This window comes from Cervus canadensis, chromosome 33, assembly GCF_019320065.1.
Source record: "Cervus canadensis isolate Bull #8, Minnesota chromosome 33, ASM1932006v1, whole genome shotgun sequence".
NCBI lineage: Eukaryota > Metazoa > Chordata > Mammalia > Artiodactyla > Cervidae > Cervus > Cervus canadensis.
The window spans coordinates 17,054,226-17,079,673 of record NC_057418.1 but is presented as its reverse complement, the minus strand read 5'-3'; the positions used below and the strand labels follow the sequence as shown (position 1 = coordinate 17,079,673).

Genomic DNA, 25,448 nt, shown 5'->3' with positions numbered 1-25,448 from the left:
AAAATATACTCTCTCCTATGTTCAAACAGGTTTGAACTTTATTGAATGCTTTTGTCACATTCCATTTAGACAGTGTTTGGGTTCCCAGCACAGCATCTGGAATTCAGATAGTTTGGAATAGACTATTTGGTCCCAAAATTCAGTAAATCAGTTAACATCACTATATTTTGGTTTATATTATACAACATGGTTTCATTTTTCTTCTGAAAATTTCATAAAATAGTTTTAAATGATATCATAGAAGAAATAGAAATAGAGAAATAGAAAAGGAGAATTCAAGCTGCCAGTAGGCATGTAAATAGTTTTGCCAGGGGAAAATTTTGCAATATATTGCAAATGTCATTAAATGCAAATTTGATCCAGTTATCCTATTCTATAATGAAAATATATCCAGGAGATAATCAGGATGGTCTCAATCATTTATGATGATGTTCACCACAGAATTGTTTATCATGAGAACATTGGTAATAACCTAATTATCTAACCATAATGGATCCCTTAAATAAATTATCCTTCAATAGAATTTATATTTACCCCATTAAAAACTCACAATATAACAAAATGTTTAATGACATGGAGAAAAATTAATGGTGTGTAATGTTTAAAAAGAAGGTTATAGAATTCCAGAGAAAACCTAATCATAAACAACAATTCCTTTGCTTTCATATCACAATCACGCAGGCATGAGGGTTGCCAATTGCCCAGAAGCTCCATGCTAGGTAGGCGCACACCCACCTTCATTTTTTTAAAATTCTGAATTCTGAGTAAATATGATTTCAGATAATGTTTTCAAGCAAAAAGATTCAATACTTTTGGTACAGAAACTTTAAATTATGAATTAAAAACCAAAATCAACTGTATTAATTTGTATTAAAATGAACCAATCCATCTTCTTAGACCCACAAAATGAGTCTATTAAAAAAGCATCCAATGAACAAATTTCAATAAGAACAAAGTCTTTATCCTCTTTAGAGTTATATAGCCAGAACTCAAATATCAAAATATCTTTGAAAAGAACATATTTCACTTTGCTTAAACTTCTAGGAGAAAACAACTACATCTGCACCTCACAAAACTAGCAGCAATAAAGCGTCCATTATAGATGATCTGTTTCCTCATCTATAAAATGAAATGGTTGAACTCAGTGGTTTCCAACATCCCCTCTTGCTCCAGGATTCTCTAGCTCATGTCTTAAAGGATACTAGCAGAAATTTATATAACTGAAAATGAAATGTACATAAATTTAGAAATAATACTATTACTTAGTTAATATGACTTATCTTTCTATATCTTCAATAATGCATGGTTCATTTTAGTCCAGTATAATTCCTAAAACTATCTGAAATTAAGTGTAAAGAGACACTGAATCTGGAATCAGAAAGCCTGTGTTTAGTTTAGTTTGTACCACATATAAGTTCAGCAATTACTGACATATTTCTTAACCTGCCAATTTATAAAATCTGTTTCTCCACTTGCTAAATGGGAATAGTGACAAATTTCTTTCCTACCTAGCTCTTAAGGAAAAATAATCATGTAGTAGTTAATTAATGCCATATGTATTAATGATGAAATATATGAGAAAATACACTGTAAATTCTCACACACTCTAAAAATAAAAATAAACTGCACCAGTAGTAACAAGACTTTTTTCAGTCATGGAAGCTTGAAGTTATTTTATTGCTGTGTTTGACCACTTTTCTTTCAATTTTCTTAAAGCAAAAGTAAAATAGTCTATTGTGGAAACAATTCAATGTCTTCTTCCATTTGATGCTTTTCCAAAATTCTTACTTAAGCTTTATCTAGCCATACATTCATATTGGCCTATTATTTATTAAGAATTTAAAGGTTCTTTCTGCTTTTATAAATGAGCTTTGTTATAAATTAATCTAGAATTCCACAGAACTGAACAAACTAGAAGAAGAAAAATGAAAAGAAATCCTCTGATGCACTTCATATGCTTTCCAATTTCAATTATTTGGATTCATTTACCTTGCCCAGAAATGAATATACTTTGTGAAACTGAGCAAGCTACCATAGCATGAAATTTTCTCTATTCTTCTATCTCTATGGTAGGAGTTCTACTAATTGCCTATTTTAGAGGGCTAAAAATAAACTACCAAATATACCAAAAGAAGCAGGAAGTGCTCACAGTCACTACTAAGGGGAGTGGATAATGTCTGTACATTTAAAATCTATCAGTGCATTCCTCTTGGAAATTTCCCCTTGAAATTTAATAAACTCTATCCCTAGGTTAAACATAAATCACCAATATTTTAGTTTAAATTTTCAATACTCTAAAGGAGATCTTTTATCCGTAGTCATAATGCTATACCAATGCTGTCAAAATGGCTGTTTGTCCCCGATTTCTAGATTACAAATCTAGACTAAAGCAAATAATAATATCCTGGCTGTTAAAAAACAATTTAGAAGGCAATCCTGTAGAATGGTTTCAATTATTTTTTAGTTAATTAGAAAACCATTACCTCATATCTGATTACACTGCTTTAGCTAAAAGTCACTGATAGCATGAGTTTTCTGATTAACAAAATGTTAATTTGATAATTTTTTAAAAAGTATTTTGAGATACACGTTGACTTGAGGAGCTATGTAAAATACAGATCAGGAAGTCATATAAATAATGTTGCTGCTTTTGGAGGCCAGAAGAAAATATCTGATGACAAATAGGGAGGTAGATACTGTCTTTCTTGACCCGCCACGCTTTAAGCTGTAATCTGAACCCACTGAGAAAGAAGAAATACAGTGAGAATAAGGGAAATAAACTTCCCAGGTGTCCACACAGCCTTGAGGCAACATCCCCAGCACACTGATGGAGATGGGTAAGCTATAAGTAAGTCCTTCCACATTTGGCATTTTTCTTCCATTAAATACCTCAGGCTTCACAAATTTTTTGAACTATCCAAAATGCGTTTATCATACAACCAAGAAGAGACAGTATTCATGTGATCAACTGGAGTTCTACCTCCAGGCGAGAGACCACGACTCTGACCATTCTTGGAGTTCAAACAATATGTGTGTGATTCAATTATGGAAAGAAACTGACGGAATCTCAGGGATGACCATCAAATATCTACATCTCAACACTCAAATAAAGACAAAGTAAAGTTCTATGACCCTAGAACACTGGAGGATTTAATTATTCAACGAATGCAAATTTTCCACCTGCAAAACAGGACATTCAAGGGAGTAAAAAATATAAAATTCAGCTATATGGAGTGTAAAATCATTTGAAGATACGCCATTCCACTCTCTATATTCTTTAAAAATGCATAATCAATCTTAAACGTGTCGCCGCTCAGTCATGTCCAACTCTTCGTGACCCCATGGACTGTAGCCTACGAGGCTCCTCCGTCCATGGGATTTTCCAGGCAAGAATACTGCAGTGGGTTGCCATCTCCTTCTCCAGGGGATCTTCCCGACCCAGGGATTGAACCCGGGTCTCCTGCATTGCAGGCAGATGCTTTACCCTCTAAGCCACCAGGGAAGCCCAAAATCAACCTTAACTACCTCTAAATAAAGGGGGCCCCCATATGTAGATGAGAAGTGGTACGTAAACTTAACTCATCAGTGAATCTGAAACTCTCTTCAGAGATTATGCACCTCTGTCATCATACACCCTTATTTTTTGGCACCATAAGCTTCCACATAGCTCTCTGTTGCCTACATGCAAACACATACACTACACACAATGCAAGACATTTGTAGACATCACCTAACAATCCCAATTTCTGGGTGGAATCTTCCCATCTCTATTGTTCACAAAGTACTCAGAGGCAGCTGCTCTGGTACCACAGAAGACATGGCTTTTCAGAGATGACTGAGATCAGTACAGTTCTGAAAATCTGAGTCCTCCAGAAGACTAAGCTAAGAATAGCCAGTTTCACTGTAAGGATGAATCAGTAGTTACCAAAATGGTGTGTGTATATATCACATAGGAAGAAAAAGACAACCAACTGGGTTGCAAGAAGAGAACAGTAGAAAGTATACTCTACTAATATTTAATAATAAAATATACTCTACTAATATTACAATGCCATATATGTATAATTTTTAAATGAAAAAATATATGCACACATATATTTAAAATATTTTTACAGGTAGCACTACATGATCAAAAAAGTTTGGAGCTGATCAAAACCGTGTAAGCTAAAGTGAGTTATACACACACACACACACACACACATATATATATCTGCAGGCAAACAAGTTACATTACATAAATAGAATTTTTTAAATGCTTAAATCATGAGGAATCCAATTTATAACACTAATTTTATATTTTTCTTATTTTTTATAATGGTTAATATCTCATTCTACTTTACAAATAGTTGCTTTTAGCATGTCCTCAAATATTTTCATAACAAATATTTTATGAAAATTGGCACTAAGGAAAAGAATGGCACTAATAAAACGTAAATTTATTCAGCTTCTAGTGCAAAGATTTAGTGATGAAATATCCCCAAGTAATCAGATAACAATGAAAACAAATAAAAGTCCATTTTATTTTTTAATCATTTACATTCACCTTTGCTTTTACTGTATTCTATTAGGAGAAAAAATATCTTTATAGTCATTAATATTTTAAAGGAACTAAGCAATCAAAACCAAATCTGGAAAAATTAGCATCCAGCATAAGGTGATTTTAGGTCATCAGGGCAATTTCAATGCTGTTAATTATACCTTCAAGTAAGCATCACTTATTTTTCAGTTTCCTGTCTAAATTTTATGTATGACCAGAAAGAAATATTTTAAGTGCCAAAAATACTAGTGAAAGTGTAAATAGGTTAAGAAAAGGAAAAAAGTATATTTTAACTCCAAGAGTTATAAATTCCAAATACTTCTTTTCACTCCTTCCTAATCTTCAAAACATACAGAAAAAAAAATGAGAATATTCAACACAAATTTCTAGTTCTGTCATACATAAGCTATTTTCTTATAGATAAAAGGTATATAAATATAAGCAAAGAAAGAGATGGTATCAGAGAGGAAAAGGCCTGATGAAAGGCTGAATTTCCACTTAATATGTAAAAACAGAGATCCTAAATGAAAATTTAAAAGAGGGATAAACTGGATTTCAAAACACAAATATGAATTTAAAAGTCATTTTCTCAACACTATTTCCAATTCATTTCAGTCTGTAAATGTACTTACAATAGACTGCCTCTATTTTTTATGAAGAAACACTGCAACTTAGAACATTTCCTTTCTAAGAAACTAAATTTAGAGAATGTAGGAGGTATAGGAAGCGATAGTCATGATAGCATTTAAAATGTAAGGGGAAAAAAATATACAGTGTCTTAAAGTAAACAAATACCAAACTTATTCAAACTTTTAAGTATTATACACAGAACACTACTGATAATTAAAATACAATAAAGTACTTTTGGTTGGTATAGATATTTCACTTATGTCAGTATTTCAGATGGCAATTGTTTATAGGCAATTCTGCAACCAAAATTTTTACTTACATTATATGAGCTAATATAGTTCAGTAATTAAGATCAGTTTTCAAAATATAACCAAGCAAATAAAATATATCCATTACTAAGTGATTTATTTCCTAGTAATTTGCCACTTCCTATAAATTTCATATATCACTGACTTACATTGACACCTGCTGGAAAGTACTGGAATTGTTTATTTCTCATTTCATTATCTGGACAGTTGTTAATTTTACTTTTGAGAAAAAAAAATGTGAAAGATAAACATCTTAACTGAGAATAATGCAAATTTTAATTTTTTAAGAGAAAAAAGTAACATCTAATTCTAAACATTTAAATTGTAATGGTTTCTTTAGGAAATTAAAATCTTAAGAAGTCAGGCCAAAGAGTATTTCAGTTGGGAACTAAGTTATACAAGGACTTTATTAATTTAAGTTGTACTAATTTGGGAAGTAATTATGAAACTAAGCAAACTTCTCCAGTATTTGAACTTCTGCCTTTCATCTTAAGACCATCTTAATACCTTGGTCACATGACTTAAGGAAACTATCTAATTTTGTGAAAATACATATACAAATAGATGAGAAAAAAGATCCAGTTAATGAAACAGGATGTTTTATATATTCATACTTACAGATAAAATGATAAAATAACAAGTTAGTGAGTGAGCTTTTCTTCTCTATTATCAAAACTGCCTATTTATGAACTACATAAACATTTCACCAGGATAAATTTATTATCTGAAGTGAACCAAAACACAAAACATTTGAATAAATAATATATGAATTTTTACAAGCTGTATTAAGTTTTAATGAACTTCAAATGAAAATGCTTCTATTTCTGCAAGGAATGCCCATCACCATAATCTGTCTCCTGAAACTTTTCAAAAAAAAAAAAAAATTCCAGACAGAAATACATTTAATTGGCCAAAATGTAAGAAAGAACAATATATGATAAAGTTAATAGAATTTTGCTTTCCCCTGTCTAATCCACTGCCATATAATAAGCACGATTTAGGTGCTCAGACATGTCATAACGTCAGAAAAATAACACTGTCCTAGAGACAGCTGTTTGAATTATAAATGATTTTGGCTAACAGGGCAACAAGATACATTCTCAGGAATGGTACTAAGAACATGATATGAAGGAAGAATATTGTACTGCGGTGCTGGATAAATTTCTTCAGCATTCCAGTTATAACTCCCTCCTTCCTTTCTCACATCAAATCACTCCAATTTCTGACCAAAGTAATAAGAAAGTATGAACATAGTTTACATAAAACAAAACAATAGTAAAAAATATAATAGCTAACTTAACAAATACACAGAAGCTCATTCAATGGTTTATGTTTAGGATGACGTAGTATTTGAAATTTGCAACTGTCAAACAAGTTGCCTTCTCAAAGTGTACTTAAATCCACCTGTCCAAACAAAATTCAGTTCTTCATGTTTAACTATAGTATATGAAGATTCAGGAATATGGGGGATATTTTACCATGAGATGTGTTTCTCAAGATAGTTTCTAAAATGTGTTTTAATTTTTTAATTGATAAACAATGAACTATAGAGAGATGGACAGTTTTTAATGAATCTTCTGAAAGATTATTTTAAACTTTTTAAAAATCTACTGACATTTATGTAAAATTAATTGCCCATTTAGTATTAAGAACACAAGTACCTCATAGGTAACAGGTCTTAATGAATGTAGTTTTTGCTATTATTTTCTCCAAACAGTTCACTAGTCCTTTACAAAAAACAAGATTTTGTCAATTACAAAATAAAATATGCACTAAAATAGTACTTGCTCCTGATTCTGAAACAAAATGTAATTAAGCAATTCACTTTAACAGCTTCTACAGTTAGTCACTAAGAAAAGGAATCTTTCCTTGATAAGAACCCTGAAAGACTAGGTTTTAGAGCCCGAGAAACAGTAGAATTGTCTGACACCAGAGATCCTCATTTTCAATCACTCAGTTACCTTACAGAGCTTCTGATACCGAGGAGAAGAAACTGCCATCCTTTGTAAACGATGTAACAAAACCACAACTTTCTGCAGAGACGTTCTCACCACAGCCATCATTTTAAGTTTACCACACTTCTGCAGACACCTCAGAATTTGCATTATAAATGAAGAGCAATGATCATTTCCTCCCGGTCACTGGACAATGATTTGCCAGTTCTCTGAGCATGCTCGTTTCCAGGAAAGCATTTGAAAAATACAGGGGACTTAGGTGCTAGGCAGAAGGAGGCTGGTATTCCTTCAACTTCTTCTCAATTTAAAAAACACACACTAACGCCACCCAGAAAGCCCCCAGCAGATGCACACAGCCAGGACTTGCTCAGCCCAGCACGGCCAGACAATGAAGCAAGTTGCTGGGCAGGCAAACGCTGCCTGCTGCTGGGAGAGGAGAGCGCTCAGTAGCCAAAAAGGATATTAAGTGAAACATTAAAGCTGCAGATACAACGCAGATATCCCCGGGGAACAGAGATTCAACACATCACCAAGATGCATGCCTTGTAGCAGGTTTATATTAAGCGATCCAGTGGCATTCACTCTCTCACTTTAAAGAGAGATGCGTTCGCTGCCCGACTAAACACAGCTCTGGCTGTGTTCTATGGGATGAGTGAATAGAATAGAGCCCATGACAAACCTCGAGCAGAACAGAAGGGGATCTGACTCTAAGGATATCAGCCCAGACGTTAAGTGTTAATAAATTCCCTCCATGCTGGTCTCAGAACAGGACCATCTGAAACAAAACAAAAAATACATGCAGGGGACTTTACCTAACATACCCTAAAAGCAGAGTCGTCCACAGGCTCTCAGATGCCTGCTTAGCTAAGAGGAAAGCCATCAGAAATCAAATTTCGAATGTCAGGTTAAGACTCCCCTAATTATACGGTAAGGTTAATTTAAAAAAAAAAAAGTCTGTAATTGACATTCCAAATTACCACATTTCTCCTTAGTATCTTCATGATCTTGTTTTATTTGCCATAAAGCTGTTTTAATTTTAGAAGTAAGAAATGTAAGACATGATCTATATGCCACATAGACAGAAGAACCCAGGACAGAATTTTGAGGTTTTATGTTTATGTGTATATATTTCAGACGCATTTTCTAAATACTTCAGCTTTTGAATACCACAGTAAATATCCACTGAGGTAAAGTACTGTTAGGTAATGAGCAAAATAACCCAGAATGATTCCATAACCAGGTTAAAGGGCACAGCCAGAAACAGAAGCCAGAAGTTTCTCATTATGTCCTGCTCAAATTAATAACCTGGGTAAGTCTGCATTTTCACCTTTCTGCATCATTGTCATGATTCTTTAAAAGAAATGCAGCACTTAAAAATATTCGTTTCTCTTCTTTTACTTTGTCTGCCTTCTTAGTCCTTCATTTCAGCATGACTTAAAGCCCTAAAGTGGGTCTTAGAGGGTTGCGTTTATCAAGCAGCATTTTTGTGTTTCTGTTTGTCTATTTTTTTCCCCGGCAGCTGTATACTGAGAACCTATACTGCCTCCTTCTGGAGAGTCTAACAACATCAAAATATCTATACAAAGCCCAACTCGGAAGAGTTCATCAAAGAACGAGGTGATTAAAACTAGCAATTTTTTAGGCAAATATATAGAAACAGGAAGTAGATTAGTAACTATTTGAGGGTCAGAGAATTGGAAACAGAGGATTGACAGCCAAGGGTTACAGGGTTTCTTTCTGAGGTGATGAAAATATTCTAATTTGATTATAATAAAGGTTGCACAGCTCTGTGAATACAGTAAAAACAATTCAATTGTACAACTTAAAGGGATGAAATGGAAGGATTGTAGGGTATGTGGAATGTTAATAAGGCTGTTATACAAACTGAAGTTGTAATTCCTGTCCCTGAATCAACAGGTGAAGCTTCCACAGTACAGGCTGCTGCTAAGTCGCTTCAGTCGTGTCCGACTCTGTGCGACCCCATAGACGGCAGCCCACCAGGCTCCCCCGTCCCTGGGATTCTCCAGGCAAGAACACTGGAGTGGGTTGCTATTTCCTTCTCCAATGCATGAAAGTGTAAAGTGAAAGGGAAGTCGCTCAGTCGTGTCTGACACTTAGCGACCCCATGGACTGCAGTCTACCAGGCTCCTCCGTCCATGGGATTTCCCAGGCAAGGGTACTGGAGTGGGGTGCCATTGCTACCCCCTAAACACCAGAGATCTGGGTAACAGACAAGATCTGAAACAATCTAAACAACCCAAGTCTATGCCTATGGCAAAGAGGATACAAATTAGGCTGAAAGAGAACACAGGAGATAAAAACAGAATAATCCCAAAGCACATATTATTAGAGAGTAAAAACAGCAACCCCAGAAAGGCAACAGGGCAACAGAATTTTATTCAGGAAAGAATCAAAACATGTTAATTAATTGGTACTGATAAAATTTAAAGCTTATATTTTGAAATATAATTAAGGTGATGATAATAATATCTTAGAATACAGGCAGGAAAATTAAAGAGTAAATGCATTTGAATTAATAGATAAACTGACTGGGAAATCAATAACAGACTTTCATTCAAAAACAAAACAACAACAAAAAAAGTTTGTGCATCTCTGGTCAAGTTCTCGCATTTGAATACAGATCCACAGTGACCACTGTGTGCCAGGCATCTTCTCCTGGACCCTCCTCAGATGCCTCATTTCCACACAGTCCAAATGGAATTTACCATCATACTCTGCACTAACTTGCACGGCTGCCCTGACTTTTTCTTTTCCGGTTGTCCCCGATCTCAGATCCCGACACCGCCTATCAGTCTTCTTTGTCAATAACCCTTCTCCCGCCCTGAGTCTACTCAAACTATCAAGTCATTAGGTCTCTTCACCCATACTCCCTCATTTCTAGTCATTTTCATCCCTGACCAGATGGCTGGAGTATCCTGTTTGGCTGTCAGTTTTGCCCAATTCAAACACATTCTCCATAAAGTCATCAGTTAGATTCCTACAAGATCAAGTCCCACTGTATCACGCTCTTGCTTAATATTCTTAAAAGACTTCTCTTCATTGCCACCAGGTTAAAATATGAAATACCTGGCAAGTCATACAAGACTCTCTATGATCTGGACCACTCAGCTCTCCAAGAGCTTTCGTCTCCAAAAAGATCAGGTTTTCTCTTGCCAACAGTTCTCTGCTGAGGAGAAAAACCTAACTGCCGTGCAGCAGGGCAATGAGACATAAATTCATACATCCATGTGATCATTTATTCTTATCAGAAGTGGTATGTATCATGGCATACTCCAAGAAATTAATCATCTTCCCATGTGCTTCCAAACTATGCTTTATCAAAAGTTACCCAAATTCACCTTAAACCAAATACAGAATAAATTTCTTCACCTTCATGAAATATTCCCATGGCCCTGCATCCCACTGGGTTAAGATACAAAGCAAGTACAACTAGAGAATGTGTCGTGTAAGCAGTCTACACACACCCCTGGTACACGGAGCCCACGCTTGCCGAGGTCCTCATTCCATCATTTTGTGCACACATGTCCTCCACCACCATCACCACACCAACAGAACATGTGTTTTATAATTCCAAGTGCTTTTCCTCATTCTTTTTCTTCAACAAATATCTTTCCATTTCCAAATGAGTTTTCATTTTTAACTGTCTGTTCACTCACACAAAAGGAGAGTCATTAAAACAAAAATCCAAAAGAAAATTAAAATTCTGTTGCATCAGAAATACTAAGCAAATAGTACTAAAGCCTAAAAATCATCTACCCATAAGGTGCCCAAAGCAAAGCCACTGATTTTCTTTTTTTAATAAAGTGAAGAGAATGCTTTAAAATTAACAGCAATTAACGAAGAAGCAAGAGAGTGAAAACTCAGGCAAACTATCATAATGTGAAACATCCAAACCATAAATAAACGAATGTGCTTATCTTTAGGTAGAGAGATGTTAATAAGCTTTTAATAAATACCCTCTTTATTATATCTTATGAGACAAAATAAATTATTTTAGCAACATTAAATTAGTTTCAAGAAGCATTTACCATTCATGTTATAATGAACTTTAGTCAGTAACCTCTTTTTCCTGATGCTGGTTGCCATAAGACAAGTAGTCCCGTCTTAGCTATTTCTATTCAGAAAGATTTTAAACATCTCTATTTACATGTATTTTTTCCACAGTTTGAATAATTCATTAAATATTGAGAAGAGTTTTTGGCTATGTAAAAATATATCCCAGGATAAGATGTATTTACAGACATTATTAAACTCCAAAATAGGTCTGTGTTTTACTGGTGCTCACCATCAAGGTTCACGTCAAGCCTCCTTTGTTCATTGTCTAAAAGTGTTACCTTCTCAAATGCACAACCTGCGTATGTTTGAGTTTAACATCATTAAATAAACTGAGTATCCGTGAGCATTACTGGGTCAGACTGATCATTAAATCATAAAAAATAATATATTCTAGCATATAGCCACATTTAGAGCTCTCCATAAGCCTGTAAACATGAGATGATAGCTAAATATCTTATCAATTAACATGTATAGTGACCTCATAGGACTCCAGAGGGTAATACAAAACACACACAAAAAGAACAGATTTATCTTCAACATTTGGCTGCTCATTCTCATTATCAAGACACAAGGGTATTATGTAATGAATCAATGAATAAAAAATAAGAAGTAATGTAAGTAAACAGATTTTTGTTGAATTAATCTTGAGAATTCAACCATCAAACACTCTAATAGTCAATAGGCAAGGGAATAAGTTATTAATAAGTCTATTCCAAAAGAGTCTTTTTAAAAAATTTATAACTTTTTAATGATAATAATTTCAAACAGAGAAAATCTGTAAGAATCGGAACTGTTCCAAGAAAGTTTCTGGACCCTTCATCCAGACCCACATATCTGTTAACATTCTGATGTTTTGAGGGAAAAGATTTTCTAAGAAAGGATTCAAAAAAGGTCATCATGCTGAATTTCATAACGATGATGTTTTAGGACCCAAGGGCAGCAGTCAGTATTTGCTTAGAATTTCCACACAGAGCTCTGCATAGGCAACAGTACGGAATAATGTGATCTCTGCCCTTGAAGAACCACATGATCAACTAGGAGAGGAGGAGACAGGCATCAGATGACAATGGATCATGAGTTCAGAAGCATCAGAAATAATACCTGTCAAAATGTTTTGAGAATGACACAGCATAAAGAAGTAATCAGATGTAAAACTCTGGTAAACAAGACTTCTCCAATGAAGTTGGTTTAAGACCGAATTCTAAGTGAGAAGGCCTGTGATTGGCAAGAATAGGTCATTCTGCACAAAGAAAATGGGAAATTCAAGGGCACTGAAGCAGTTGCAGTTGGGGCAGAAAAAAGATTCAGACATGCTTCATAAGATTCCTCATAAATTCTTTTAAAGGAAAGATTTTGTATTATCATATTTCATGTGGAAGAAAATTTGAACCTCAGACTGCATTCACAATCGTAGTTATCAAGCTAAAGACATAAAAGCAATACCCTCAAGCCTGATATTCTTAGTTGCAAACTAAGCCACAGGGCCTTTGCAGCTTTTATATTAAGTATTTATAATAAATGAACAAAGAAACAACTTCATATTAAAAGGAACTGCCCTGATAAATCAGGTTTCAATAAGGCTAACTGTAATAGGGCTTAAGATGACAGAAAATGGAGTAGTTATGAGCCTATAAGTCTAAATAAATAATTATCACTTCCATAAAACAAGGTGCTTTTTTTCCTTAATTATTAACTAAGAGTATTTTATAGACCTCATTTCTGGAAACCAATTATTCACAGAGAAGCATGGATTTCATAACTGAATAAGGTGATAGCCTCACCTTTGAACTGTAATAAATTTTGCATGTAGATGGATCAAAAGAGGATGACAAATATTAAAATAGAAGGCCCAGTTTCCCATGCACTTGCCTGCATCTGCTGTGTGAGTTCTCTGGCCAGGACAGTGTCCTGAAGAGCATTCTCCCGCTGAGAGGCATCCGCAAGCACATTAACTGTGGTTTCTGCTTCTTGTATCCACTTTAGGAAGTTCTCCAGATCCTTGCGAGAGCTTTGCACTGTCCTTAGCTCAGCCTCCAAGGCACTCTGTCTATCAGCAATGCTGCAAGTAACAAAATGACAGGCACACCTCCATTACTTACAGTGTGACAGGACACAGCAAGCGCACCCTAAAGAAAAATTAACACACAGCCTCCAAGCAACCTTTATTTAAGTACCTAAGGTAACTAGGAAATGTGTTTCTATGTGTCTTGAATAATCCTTAATAGTAATGGAATTTTGAAAGGAAGGAGTGGGTGAGAGATATAAATATTAACAAAATCATATCCATATCATAAAATAATCATCACGTTTTACAAATCGAAATTGCACATTAAGTTATTCCCCGTACATTTTATTCTTCCCTGGTGGTAAAGAATCCACCTGCAATGTGGGAGACCTGGGTTTGATCCCTGGGTTGAGAAGAGCCCCTGGAGAAGGGAAATGCTACCCACTTCAGTATTCTGGCGTAGAGAACTCCATGGACTGTATAGTCCATGAGGTCACAAAGAGTCAGACACGACAGAGTGACTTCCACCAACACTCAGAAGGTAATATCAATAAATATTCATACACGTGAATTCTAGAAAGAAGTAACATCTGAGTAAATGATTAAGATACAATCAAATAATTTAAAGGACTTACTTTATATATTTTAAACACTTCAGATCAATGCAAATTGGTTCTTTAAGATGAAATAATAATATTCAGAAGACACCAGACAATTAAGTTTTTATAAAGCATTCATTAAATCTACACCAAAAACTAAAGCATATATCTTGAAGTTGCATGATTTAAGAGATACATACACCTGTAAACTCAATCTGTAAAACTTCATGTATCTCAAAGTTCCAAAAAAGAAAACAACTTAATTTATGAATGGACACCAACAAGTTCACTCCTAAGTATTTAAACTCAAGAGAACTGAAAATATATATCCACACAAAAACTTGTACACAAATGCAGCATTACTTATTTAGAAAAGTCAAATAATAGAATTGACCATCCATCAACTGAGAGAGGATATGCTAAACAAAATGTAGTATATTCATCCACGAAATATTATCACATCATAAAAAGGAATGATATACTGATACATGCTCAATATGGATGGACCATGAAAGCATTCTGCCAAGTGAAAAACACAGATGCAAAAGGCCATATATTTTGTGATTTCATGTATATGAAATATTTAAGAGGACCAAATCCATAGAAGGAGAAAGTAGATTAGTTGTTGAGTAGGACTGGAAGGTAGAAGAAAATGGGGACTGACTTGCTAATGGTTGTGGGTTTCTTCGGGGAGTGATTAAATGTTCTGAAATTAAGAGTGTTGTGATGAAGCACAACAGGGAAAAGATACTAAAAGCCACTTGGTTGTACACTTTAAAAGGGTAAATTTCATGAACTATACCACAATTTAAAAACCAGCACATGTAATAAGATCTCATGTACATATTTTTTCTAACTGTCCATCCACTCATTCATCCATTCATCATCAACCATCCATTTGTATATACAGATAGATGGAGAAAGGTCTGGAACACTAACTTAATATTAAATTAGTTCCAGGTGCTGGATTCTAGTGTGGTTTACTTTCCTATTAGTACTTTTCTGCATTCTTTGAATTTACAATAAACAAGCATCTTATGTATCAATAAATGCATTCATTTAAAAAATGGATGAAAAATTTAAATACACATACCATCCTAGAAGATAAATGGATAGCAAAAAGAAGCACATGAAAAGATACTCAGCATCATTAATCATCAGAAAAATGTAAACTCAAACCACAATGTGATATCACTACATATTAGAATGGCTTTAAGAAAATGACCAAACCAAGTTCTGGTAACATTACAAAGGGCAATGACTGCAACTCTCACAGTTGATGGTGGGAGTATAATATGGTACAGCCATCCTGAAAAACAGTTTGGCCGATTTTAATAAAGTTAACCATGCACTTAAAGATATAAGCCAGGGATCCTATTCCCAAGTATTTACCCAAGAGAAACGAAAACACATGTCCACACAAAACTTAAATGCAAATGTTCATAGCAGCTTTATTCATAATGGTCTAAAGCTGATGATAACTCAAATATCATCAACCCATAAATAGATAAATTGGGGCATATGCATAAAATGGAATACTACTGAGCAATAAAAATCTAAATGCTAATGAAGGATGCAACAACATGGGTGGAACCTCAAATGCATTTTGCTAAGTGGAAGAAGCCAGACATAAAAGCTGCATACTGTGATCCCATTTACATAACATTCTGGAATGTCATCAACCTCATCTCAACATTTACTTTTGAAAAATCTCCAACAGTGTTTGGCTGCCTACAGAACAAATTGAAATTGCTTTCCTGGAACTCAATAATAATTCTCCATAATCTATCACTAACTTACCTCCTAGTTCATTCCAATGATTCAAATAAAAGTGGGAGGTTCCTTTTCCTCTAAAATATTCTTAATACCACGTCCACATAAAAATTTTATACTCACATAAAAATGTCCTTCTGCACAGATGAAAGAAATCAAAGATGACACAAATAGATGGAGAACTATACCATGTTCATGGATTGGAAGAAGCAATATAGTGAAAATGAGTATATACTACCCAAAGCAATCTATAGATCCAATGCAATCCCTATCAAGCTACCAATGGTATTTTTCACAGAACTAAAACACATAATTTCACAATCTGTATGGAAATACAAAACCTCAAATAGTCAAAGCAATCTTGAGAAAGAAGAATGGAACTGGAGGAATCAGCCTGCCTGATTTCAGACATACTACAAAGCTACAGTCATCAAGACAGTATGGTACTGGCACAAAGGCAGAAATATAGATCAATGGAACAAAATAGGAAGCCCAGAGATAAATAAATCCATGCATATATGGACACCTTATCTTTGACAAAGGAGGCAAGGATATACAATGGAGAAAAGATAATCTCTTTAACAAGTGGTGCTGGGAAAACTGGTCAACCACCTGTAAAAGAATGAAACTAGAACACTTTCTAATGCCATACATAAAAATAAACTAAAAATGGATTAAAGATCTAAATGGAAGGCCAGAAACTATAAAAGTCCTAGAGGAAAACATAGGCAAAACACTTTCTGACATAAATCACAGCAGGATCCTCTATGACCCACCTCCCAGAGTAATGGAAATAAAAGCAAAATGGAAACTAATTAAACTTAACTTTTGCACAACAAAGGAAACTATACGCAAGGTGAAAAGACAGCCTTCAGAATGGGAGAAAATAATAGCAAATGAAGCAACTGACAAAGAATTAATCTTAAAAATATACAAGCAGCTCATGCCGCTCAATACCAGAAAAATAAACAGCCCAATCAAAAAATGGGCCAAAAAACTAAACAGACATTTCTCCAAAGAAGACATACAGATGGCTAACAAACACATGAAAAGATGCTCAACATCACTCATTATCAGAGAAATGTAAATCAAAACCACAATGAGGTACCATCCCACGCTGGTCAGAATGGCTGCTATCAAAAAGTCTACAAACAATAAATGCTGGAGAAGGTGTGGAGAAAAGGAAATTACACTGTTGGTGGGAATGCAAACTAGTACAGCCACTATGGAAAACAGTGTGGAGATTCCTTAAGGAACTGGAAATAGAACTGCCATCTGATCCAGCAATCCAACTGCTGGGCATACACACCAAGGAAACCAGAATTGACTGATACACATATGCCTCAATGTTCATTGCAGCACTGCTTACAATAGCTAAGATGTGGAAGCAACCCTAGGTGTCCATCAGCAGACGAATGGATAAGAAAGCTGTGGTTTTACATACACACAACGGAATATTATTCAGCTATTAAAAAGAATGCATTTGAATGAGTTCTAATGAGGTGGATGAAACTGGAGCCTATTAAACAGAGTGAAGTAAGTCAGAAAGAAAAACACCAATACACTACATTAACGCATACATATGGAATTTAGAAAGATGGTTAACAACGACCCTATATGCAATACAGCCAAAAGAGACACAAATATAAAGAACAGACTTTTGGACTCTGTGGGAGAAGGCAAGGGGGAGATGATTTGACAGAAAAGCACTGAAACATGTATATTACCATATGTAAAACAAATCACCAGTCCAAGTTCGATGCATGAAACAGGGCACTCAAAGTCAGTGCACTGGGACAACCCTGAGGGATGCGATGGGGAGGGATGTGGGAAGGGGTTCAGGATGGGGTACACATGTACACCCATGTATGCCTGATTCATGTCAATGTATGGCAAAAACCACCACAATACTGTAAAGTAATTAGCCTCCAATTAAAATAAATAAACTAATTTTTAAAAAATATGTCCTTCTGACCATCTTCACCTACCAAAATCCTTCCAGTCCTTTAAGGGTTAAGGACTACCTCCTCCAGAACCTCTCAGTCTAATTAGGTTTCCTCGCCCAGAGTTCTTAAAAGGTCAAAACTCCTCTTCAGAAATTTATCACATGTATCCTGAAAAAACCCTTAGACTGTGATCTTATCTCTCTTACATTTTACTTTAACTATATCATAGAGATTTCTTGTCTTTCTCCCAGTTCTATAAACACACAATAGGCAAAAGCAGTCTTTTGCATCTCCATATTTCTCAGAGTCTTTATTATAGCATTCTGTGTAAGTTGTTCAGTCATGTCTGACTCTTTGTGATCCCATGGACTGTAGTCCACCAGGCACCTCTGTCCATGGAATTCTCCAGGCAAGAATACTGGAGTGGGTAGCCATTTCCTTCTCCAGGGGATCTTCCAGACGCAGGGATCAAACAAAAGTCTCCTGCATTGCAGGCAAAGTCTCTACCATCTGAGCTACAAGGAAGTCACCATTATAGCATTATAATAGCATTTATAAAATAATGAAAATCTTTTTATAACAGGACTTTAAAATTAGCTCCCAAATACCACTTTTCAAGAAGCTACAGAGTGAAGGCCTCTAGAATATTCAGTTTGTGAATCCAGAAAGAAGACAATACATTAGGAAGCATAAAAACAAGAAATCCAACACATGGAGAAGCAAACAGGTTCTCACGTTAATGGTGAAAGGAGATCTCAGACAAAGGGTTATGTATTCAAATCGGATCTTATGAGGCCTGTCTTCATCATACCAACTGCTCTGTTTCTTGTTTCAATTTGACAAAATTAACAAGGAAGAAAGTGAAAGTGAAAGTGAAGCCACTCAGTCGTGTCTGACTCTTTGCGACCCCATGGACTGTAGCCTACCAGGCTCCTCCGTCCACGGGATTTTCCAGGCAAGAATACTGGAGTGGGTTGTCATTTCCTTCTCCAGGAGATCTTCCCAACCCAGGGATTGAACCCAGGTCTCCTGCATTGTAGGCAGATGCTTTACCATCTGAGCAAAACAGAGTCTTAAAAAGTGGACAAACCCAGGTGTTGTTATTACGGATACAGTTAAGCTTGTAAAAAGTACTGTAATTTTAACTTATGTGTCATATGTCAAATATGCTGAGGTCTGCCCTCTCTTTAACATTAGTATGACATTAAAATCAACTTCTCATCGTAACAGAAAAAAAAAAAAAGAACAAAAACAAATAAACAAAAAACTCCATGAGATCCTAGGAGGAGAGCTCAGAAAATCCCTAGGATAATGCCTGTGTACCAGGCTTTGAAAACTGTCTCCAGAAGAGATGTCTGCAAGAAAAATTATTAGAAGTGATAGACTGCTTAATGTGATTGACCTTGTAGGAAATTGTACTGTCAGGCCATGGAAAATGTGGGAAGAATTAGCAATAGGTGCAAGGAAAACTAAGCATATAAAAACAAGGCAATTATTAATTTCAGGTAAAATAAATAGAGAAGAAACAAAATTATAGTAAATGTCAGTGCTTGGCTGTTAATGATGCTTAGACAGACACAATACTGTCAACATTGAGTATCTGCTTCTCTAAAAATTCAATGATAAGATGATACAGACACTATGGAAAACAATATGGCAAGTCCTCAAAAAATTAAAAATAGAATTAACATGATCAAGCAAGGAATGAAAAATGTTGCCCCTAGGAAGAGGGCTGTGATGAGCAGTGAAAGAACCACTATAAGTCCCCTACACATGAACCTCAGGTTGCAAAGTTTCAAAGATGCAAATGTGTGTTTCCATGTCTAGTCATGAAAGCTAGTTCACATGTCTGGCATCCATTGTATGTGCGTGCGTGTATCCTCTACAAGTCGTTTATTTTATGTACTTTACTACACAGTACTGTGTAGAGTATGGTAGTGTGGTACCTTTATTTCAAGCCCAGAATGACTGGAAACAAGCATAAAAGCAGCAGTGCTGAACCTTGGACTACTGAACTTTTCAAAGTACTGTACTGTAATTAAAAGTGTCTATTCTTTGTGCTTGCTTTTTTTTATGTATTATTTGTGGGAAAAGTATTATAAACCTGTTACAATACAGTACTATATAGCTGACTGGGTTAGTTAGGTACCTACACTAACTTCGTTGGAAGTAACAAGCAAACTGGGCTTATGAACATGCTCTCAGAACAGAACTCATTTGTTTGGAAGGGATTACTGTATTATAAATCTTTCAATTTTTAAAACATTTTTAATCATATGCATATATTTCTTTTTAATATTTACAAGTTATCCACCAGAATTTGCATGGTTGGTGGTGATGGTGTTTAGTCTTCCACCTAACCCTACCCATATTTTCAATTATTAAAACATCAACTAAAAAAAAAATATTAAGAATAGCCAAATAAAGCCTGCACCAAAAAGAGTATCAGAATTAAAGGACACATATGCACAAGTAATCAACCATGAGCAAATGATTCTAATTTTAAGAACATTCATACAAAATTTAGTAATCATAAATTTAGTAGACTATTCTTATTTTAAGAACACATAAAATTTAGTAGTTATAAAATTTAGTGAAGTAAAACACTTTCATTTTACATAATAAGTGCCCTATATTCTTAAGAATAAAGATGTACATAACATGTACATAACAGGTTATGTGGCAAACAGCTAATGTAAAACCACATCATTAGAGATCAGCTCTATTAAACCCTAAGAATGCCCAGACTAGGGAAGAAGGAAGAGGACACAAACATCTAAGAACCTCATGGGTGAAGTCAGAGAGTTATTCTATATAAGAGTCATTTATATACTTAACAAGCATGAAGGACTAGCCTAGCAGGGGAGGTGAAAAGTCTAAAATGATGCTTCAAAGGAAAAGGGAGGTAAGAGGATCATGAGCACTTGACCTTAGACAGTACTGGATCCACTGAGCTGCATTAATACCAGCAGCACACTCTGGTAACCAGCAGAATATTCTGAATTCAGAATTCAGGGCATTCACTGTAAATCTGTCAAATTATCTACTAGTCATCAGTGGGAAAAGAGATTGTCCCTTAAAAATATTCACTTTGTAGGAAACTGCTGCAAAATAACTTCTAGGCAATGGTTAAGAGACGTCTACTTTGTTGGTTACTAAAGCAAAAAGAACTGAACTGAACTGATAGTAAAAAGAATACAGGTTTTGAATTAAGGCAGATATGGCTCCACTACTGACCAGCTGTAAAAGCTAGGCAGTGCCCACCTCCTCCCACATAATTTTCATCATCCTTAAACTCCACTTGGCACCTAGGTTTTCCATGGTCTGAGCCTTGCTTATCTCTCCTAAGAGTATTTAATCACTCTAAGCCTCATGCTTTATCTACCTACAAAAATGAACCAATGACTAACCCTCAAAGTGGTCACTATTTCACATTTAGAGCTTTATTTTTTACTTTAAATATCCTTCTTCACTCCTCCCTCCTCCCACTGACTTTTCCCTTTCCGCCTGGTTAATTTCTACTTCCCTTACAGAACTGGGTGCAGACACCTTCCAAACCTATGGTAACTCATTCCACAGCATCCCATAATTTCTCTTATAGTGGCTATTAGCAGGTCATTGCTGCTGTAATGACAAATCACCACAAATACAGTGGCTTAAAACTTTTTCCCTAATTTGGTGAAATACTAAGAAATTAATTTTATTTGTAGGATGCAAATGTGCACTTTAATAATAAATGTCCTGGGGAACTTTTTTTTACCATGATCATAATCAACTAAAAAATAGTGAACATACAGAAAACCAAATTCTGTGTACAGAAGTCCAAATTATCTTCATGTTATTATAATAAATATACATTTTAAAAGCACAATCACAGTATTTATATTATGGTCTTATTTTTGAAACTAATATAAGTTCATATGATATTTCTAATAGAGTGAGTATAGCTCAAAGATATCAGTTCCCCACATCACTCATTTCATTCTTTTTTTAAAAAGTCTAGAATAGTAACACTGGACACTACAAGATAGTATAAGAATCTTTTTTTTTTATTTTCAAGGAATTTTGATTTATCATAATGCCACAAAGCAAAAAAAGTCACTAAAATTAGAGCCTCAGGAGTATGTATGCACTACATGACACCGGCTAACAAGTCACTTTTACTGCCATTTGCACACTGCTCTCAGAAGGAAACCTAATTTTACCACCTCCGCCATTTACTGGATATACGCCTTGGGGTAAACCATTCAAATCTCCAATTTTCTATTTCCATCCTTAAAATAAGGAGCTTGGACTAGCTGAGTAAAGGGCCCGTGTCAGAATCAGAATCTCTAGCGGTCCTTTGAAAACTACAGAATCCACCACAGAGATTATAAAACCTACTGGAAGAGTTTATCCAGTCTCACTCCACCCCTAGTTTCAAATTCAGCTTCATGAAGAATCACTGCACGTAAATAAAATGTTACTGATGGGAATGGATATGTGGTGCAGACAGCAAAGAGGTCAGGAAGCACTAATGTGGAAGATTCAGTCCTAACAGCACATCCAGCGCTGAATTTACACTAGTCCACAATTCTCAATGCAGAGCTCCTATCTGGCAGTCCTGGTTGCTACATCTCAAGAAAGATCAGAACAGAGCGGGAGGAAGTTCTGAGAAATGTAAATGAGAGGGTATAGCAGAAGGAACACTGGCAATGAATCGGAAATGGTTTTATGTTCAGGAAATTGTGGCTACTAGACAAAGATACAGAAGATTTTTTTTTAATCTTTTAAAATCCACAAATCATAAAGCATAAAGATAGGCTGAAAATCTAAAAGACATAAGTTTTGATGTTTAGAAGGATAATTTTAGCAGAAATAAAAAGTTTTTCTTCATACAGAAGTAACAGATTATAGAATTCTTTAGAGCAAGAAATGGTAGAGAACAAAAATATAAATAACTTCTCATAAAAGATTTAAGGAATGCATGGGTGACAAATTTATAATAGTTCATATTAAAAGGAACTGGGATTTTTAAAATGCAAATGCTTATTTTTTAAAGAGAAGTCTATTATACAAGCAACTAGCTGATAGGCTACAAAATAGCTTACAGTAATTTTGTAGCATTACAAAACATGGTCACCCACATAACTGACATTTTTAAAATGTGATTTTACATGTTAAATAATACTTCATTTTTTAATCTATAATATATAATATTGTTTAATATGCATGTGCTTATCATTAGTCAAAAGAGTGTCTGAATGTAAATAGGTGAATCTTTTTTTTTTTTTAAAGACTTCAATGGAAAAGAATGTCTTAGCAAATCTAGAGATGTATCTTGCTAAATTTTGGTATACTTTAAAGGTGACCTTTACAGTCACATGAGATTTAAATACATTTTTCTCTTCTAGAGTGGAAAATAGTAGCATCAGTAGTTTGAGTGGCATGTAGAAAACTTGCAATGAAACAATTCCTTAAGCTTTCCAATGAGTACCTTCACAAGGTAATTTGTCCTTTGGTGTACAAAATATCATTTAACTAGGAAATATATTAAAAGCACGCTTTAATGCAGTGAGGAAATGCAGTGGATTTGATGATGAATTAGTCACTGAAGAAATTCCCAACCCTCTATGGTATTTTGTGACTAATCTTTGTTACACAGATATTGGGTTCTCATCAAGCACTTAAAAACTCACTCCATTGAATTTAAGGAGATTGTTCTAAGCTGCCAACCACATCACTTGGAAGCTTAAGAGAAGTTCCCCACCCCCACTGTATAAATATTCAAGACAGAACTATTTCCCTGTGAGGATTCAGCACACCACATCCTATTTCCCTTTTCACTAAGTCACTACAAGATATTTGATCTTCATTAGCCAACCAATACCAAACCACACCCCAACACTACACACCTTCCCCAACCTACCCTCAAAACCCTTCTTCCATTAAACCTGGAAACCTATCCTACCACTGGCAGACTCCTCAGATCAATCCCTTCACCTTGTGAAGTGAAATTGGTTTCCATAGGGCCATGAATTTATCTGCGAACTTTTAACAAAGCTTTTTTCTTTTTTCTTTCGGACCGTATATGTTTGGGGTGAAGCACTCACATGAGAGTCTGCCTCCTTCGCATCGCTGCTTTCTAAGCCATTGTTCCCCATCTTCCAGACAAAATCCCACTCCTTCAAAACAGGAGACATTCTCCACTGTGTTCATACGCTAACCTCCATGTCCATGGAAATGGCACATAGACACTGCTCGCTGCCCCAACAATGAAGTAGAGTCTGAAATCGAACTCAAGATCTGCTTGACAAGCCACAGGCTCCAGTGAGGGACTTCGCCCCACAGGGAAAGGGACATGATAGACACCATTATCGACTAAAAGTGTCCCAGTCTCCACTCCCTTACAAATACCTTCCTCTCCCCGACTCCCTCTCGGTCTGTGTTTCATCTGCATTCTTTTGACCTACCTCCAAGTAGATACACACTGCTAAAGAGCACTACAACAGGACTATCTTCCCTTGACAGATATTAGAGATCACAAATAGGCACCCAGCACTGCCCCGCACTGAAGTTCCCCTAGGAAGCTATCTGTCCCACCCACCTAGACTCTGATTTTACAAACAATCCTCTTTCTTCAAACTTCTCACAGTCCCACCTCCAACCTCACCAAGAGGATGCCTCATGGATCATAAAGAAAGCAGACGTCATTGCACTGAGAATCTTTCAACTTCCCACCACTAAAGCGCCAGGCCACGTGTATCTACATTCATCTTCTCACTGCCTTTCTGTCATAATGGAAAAAGCATCCCAGCTCTTACCAAACTCAGTTCTATAGATCCTGCCTTCTTATCAACAGAAGGACCTCTTTCCTCTTCCTTTTTCCCCTCAGTCTTGAATCATAACTCTACTAGATCAACCCCATGAGCACATTCACAGGCTTTATTTTTGTCCATTTTAAAGAAAAGTTATTCACTTCTTTCTACCCTTCATTGCCTTCCAGGTACTACCTAATCTCTCTGTCCCTCTTAACAACAAACTTCTCTACAGATGGTCCCATAAATTGTTTCTACTTCCTCAACTTGATCTAACTCTCTAGCTTCTACTCCATCACTCCTTGAAATTGTTCTTTTCAAACAAACAACAATCTCCAAGATGTGGAATTCCAGGAATAGTGTTACATCATCTTTTTGGATTTCTCAGTTTAATGAAATACAATGGATCATTCCTTCCTAGAAACATTTTCTTCTCTCCATTCTTTCTTTAAATATTCTCTTTGCTACACTGCTAGGCTTCCCTGGTGGCTCAGACAGTAAAGAATCCACTTGCAATGAGGGAGACCTGGGTTCGATCCCTGGGATGGGAAGATCCCCTGGAGGAGGCCACTCCAGTATCCTTGCCTTAAGAATCCCCATGGTTAGAGGAGCCTGGTGGGCTACAGTCCATGGGGTTGCAAAGAGTCAGACACAACTGAGCAACTGAACTGAACTGAACTGAGGGCTTTGAGAGGCAATTAGGTCATGAGGGCAGAGCCACCATGAATGAGATTAATGGTCTTATAAAAGAAGCCTGAGAGAGCTCTCTTCTCCCTTCTGCCACGTGGGGGAACAGGAAGTCTGTCCAGAGGAGGGTCCCC

General features: G+C 35.7%; 1 protein-coding gene across 8 annotated transcripts in view; it reads right to left on the bottom strand.

Moving 5' to 3' along the window:
• Nucleotides 1–25,448, bottom strand: part of UTRN (utrophin) — a 538,889-nt gene that overhangs the window by 233,136 nt on the left and 280,305 nt on the right. For all 8 annotated transcript variants that reach the window (XM_043457450.1, XM_043457448.1, XM_043457451.1 and 5 more), the window contains one exon: nt 13,377–13,566. In XM_043457450.1, coding sequence (XP_043313385.1) covers nt 13,377–13,566 — 190 coding nt within the window. The remainder of the gene's footprint in view (nt 1–13,376; nt 13,567–25,448) is intronic.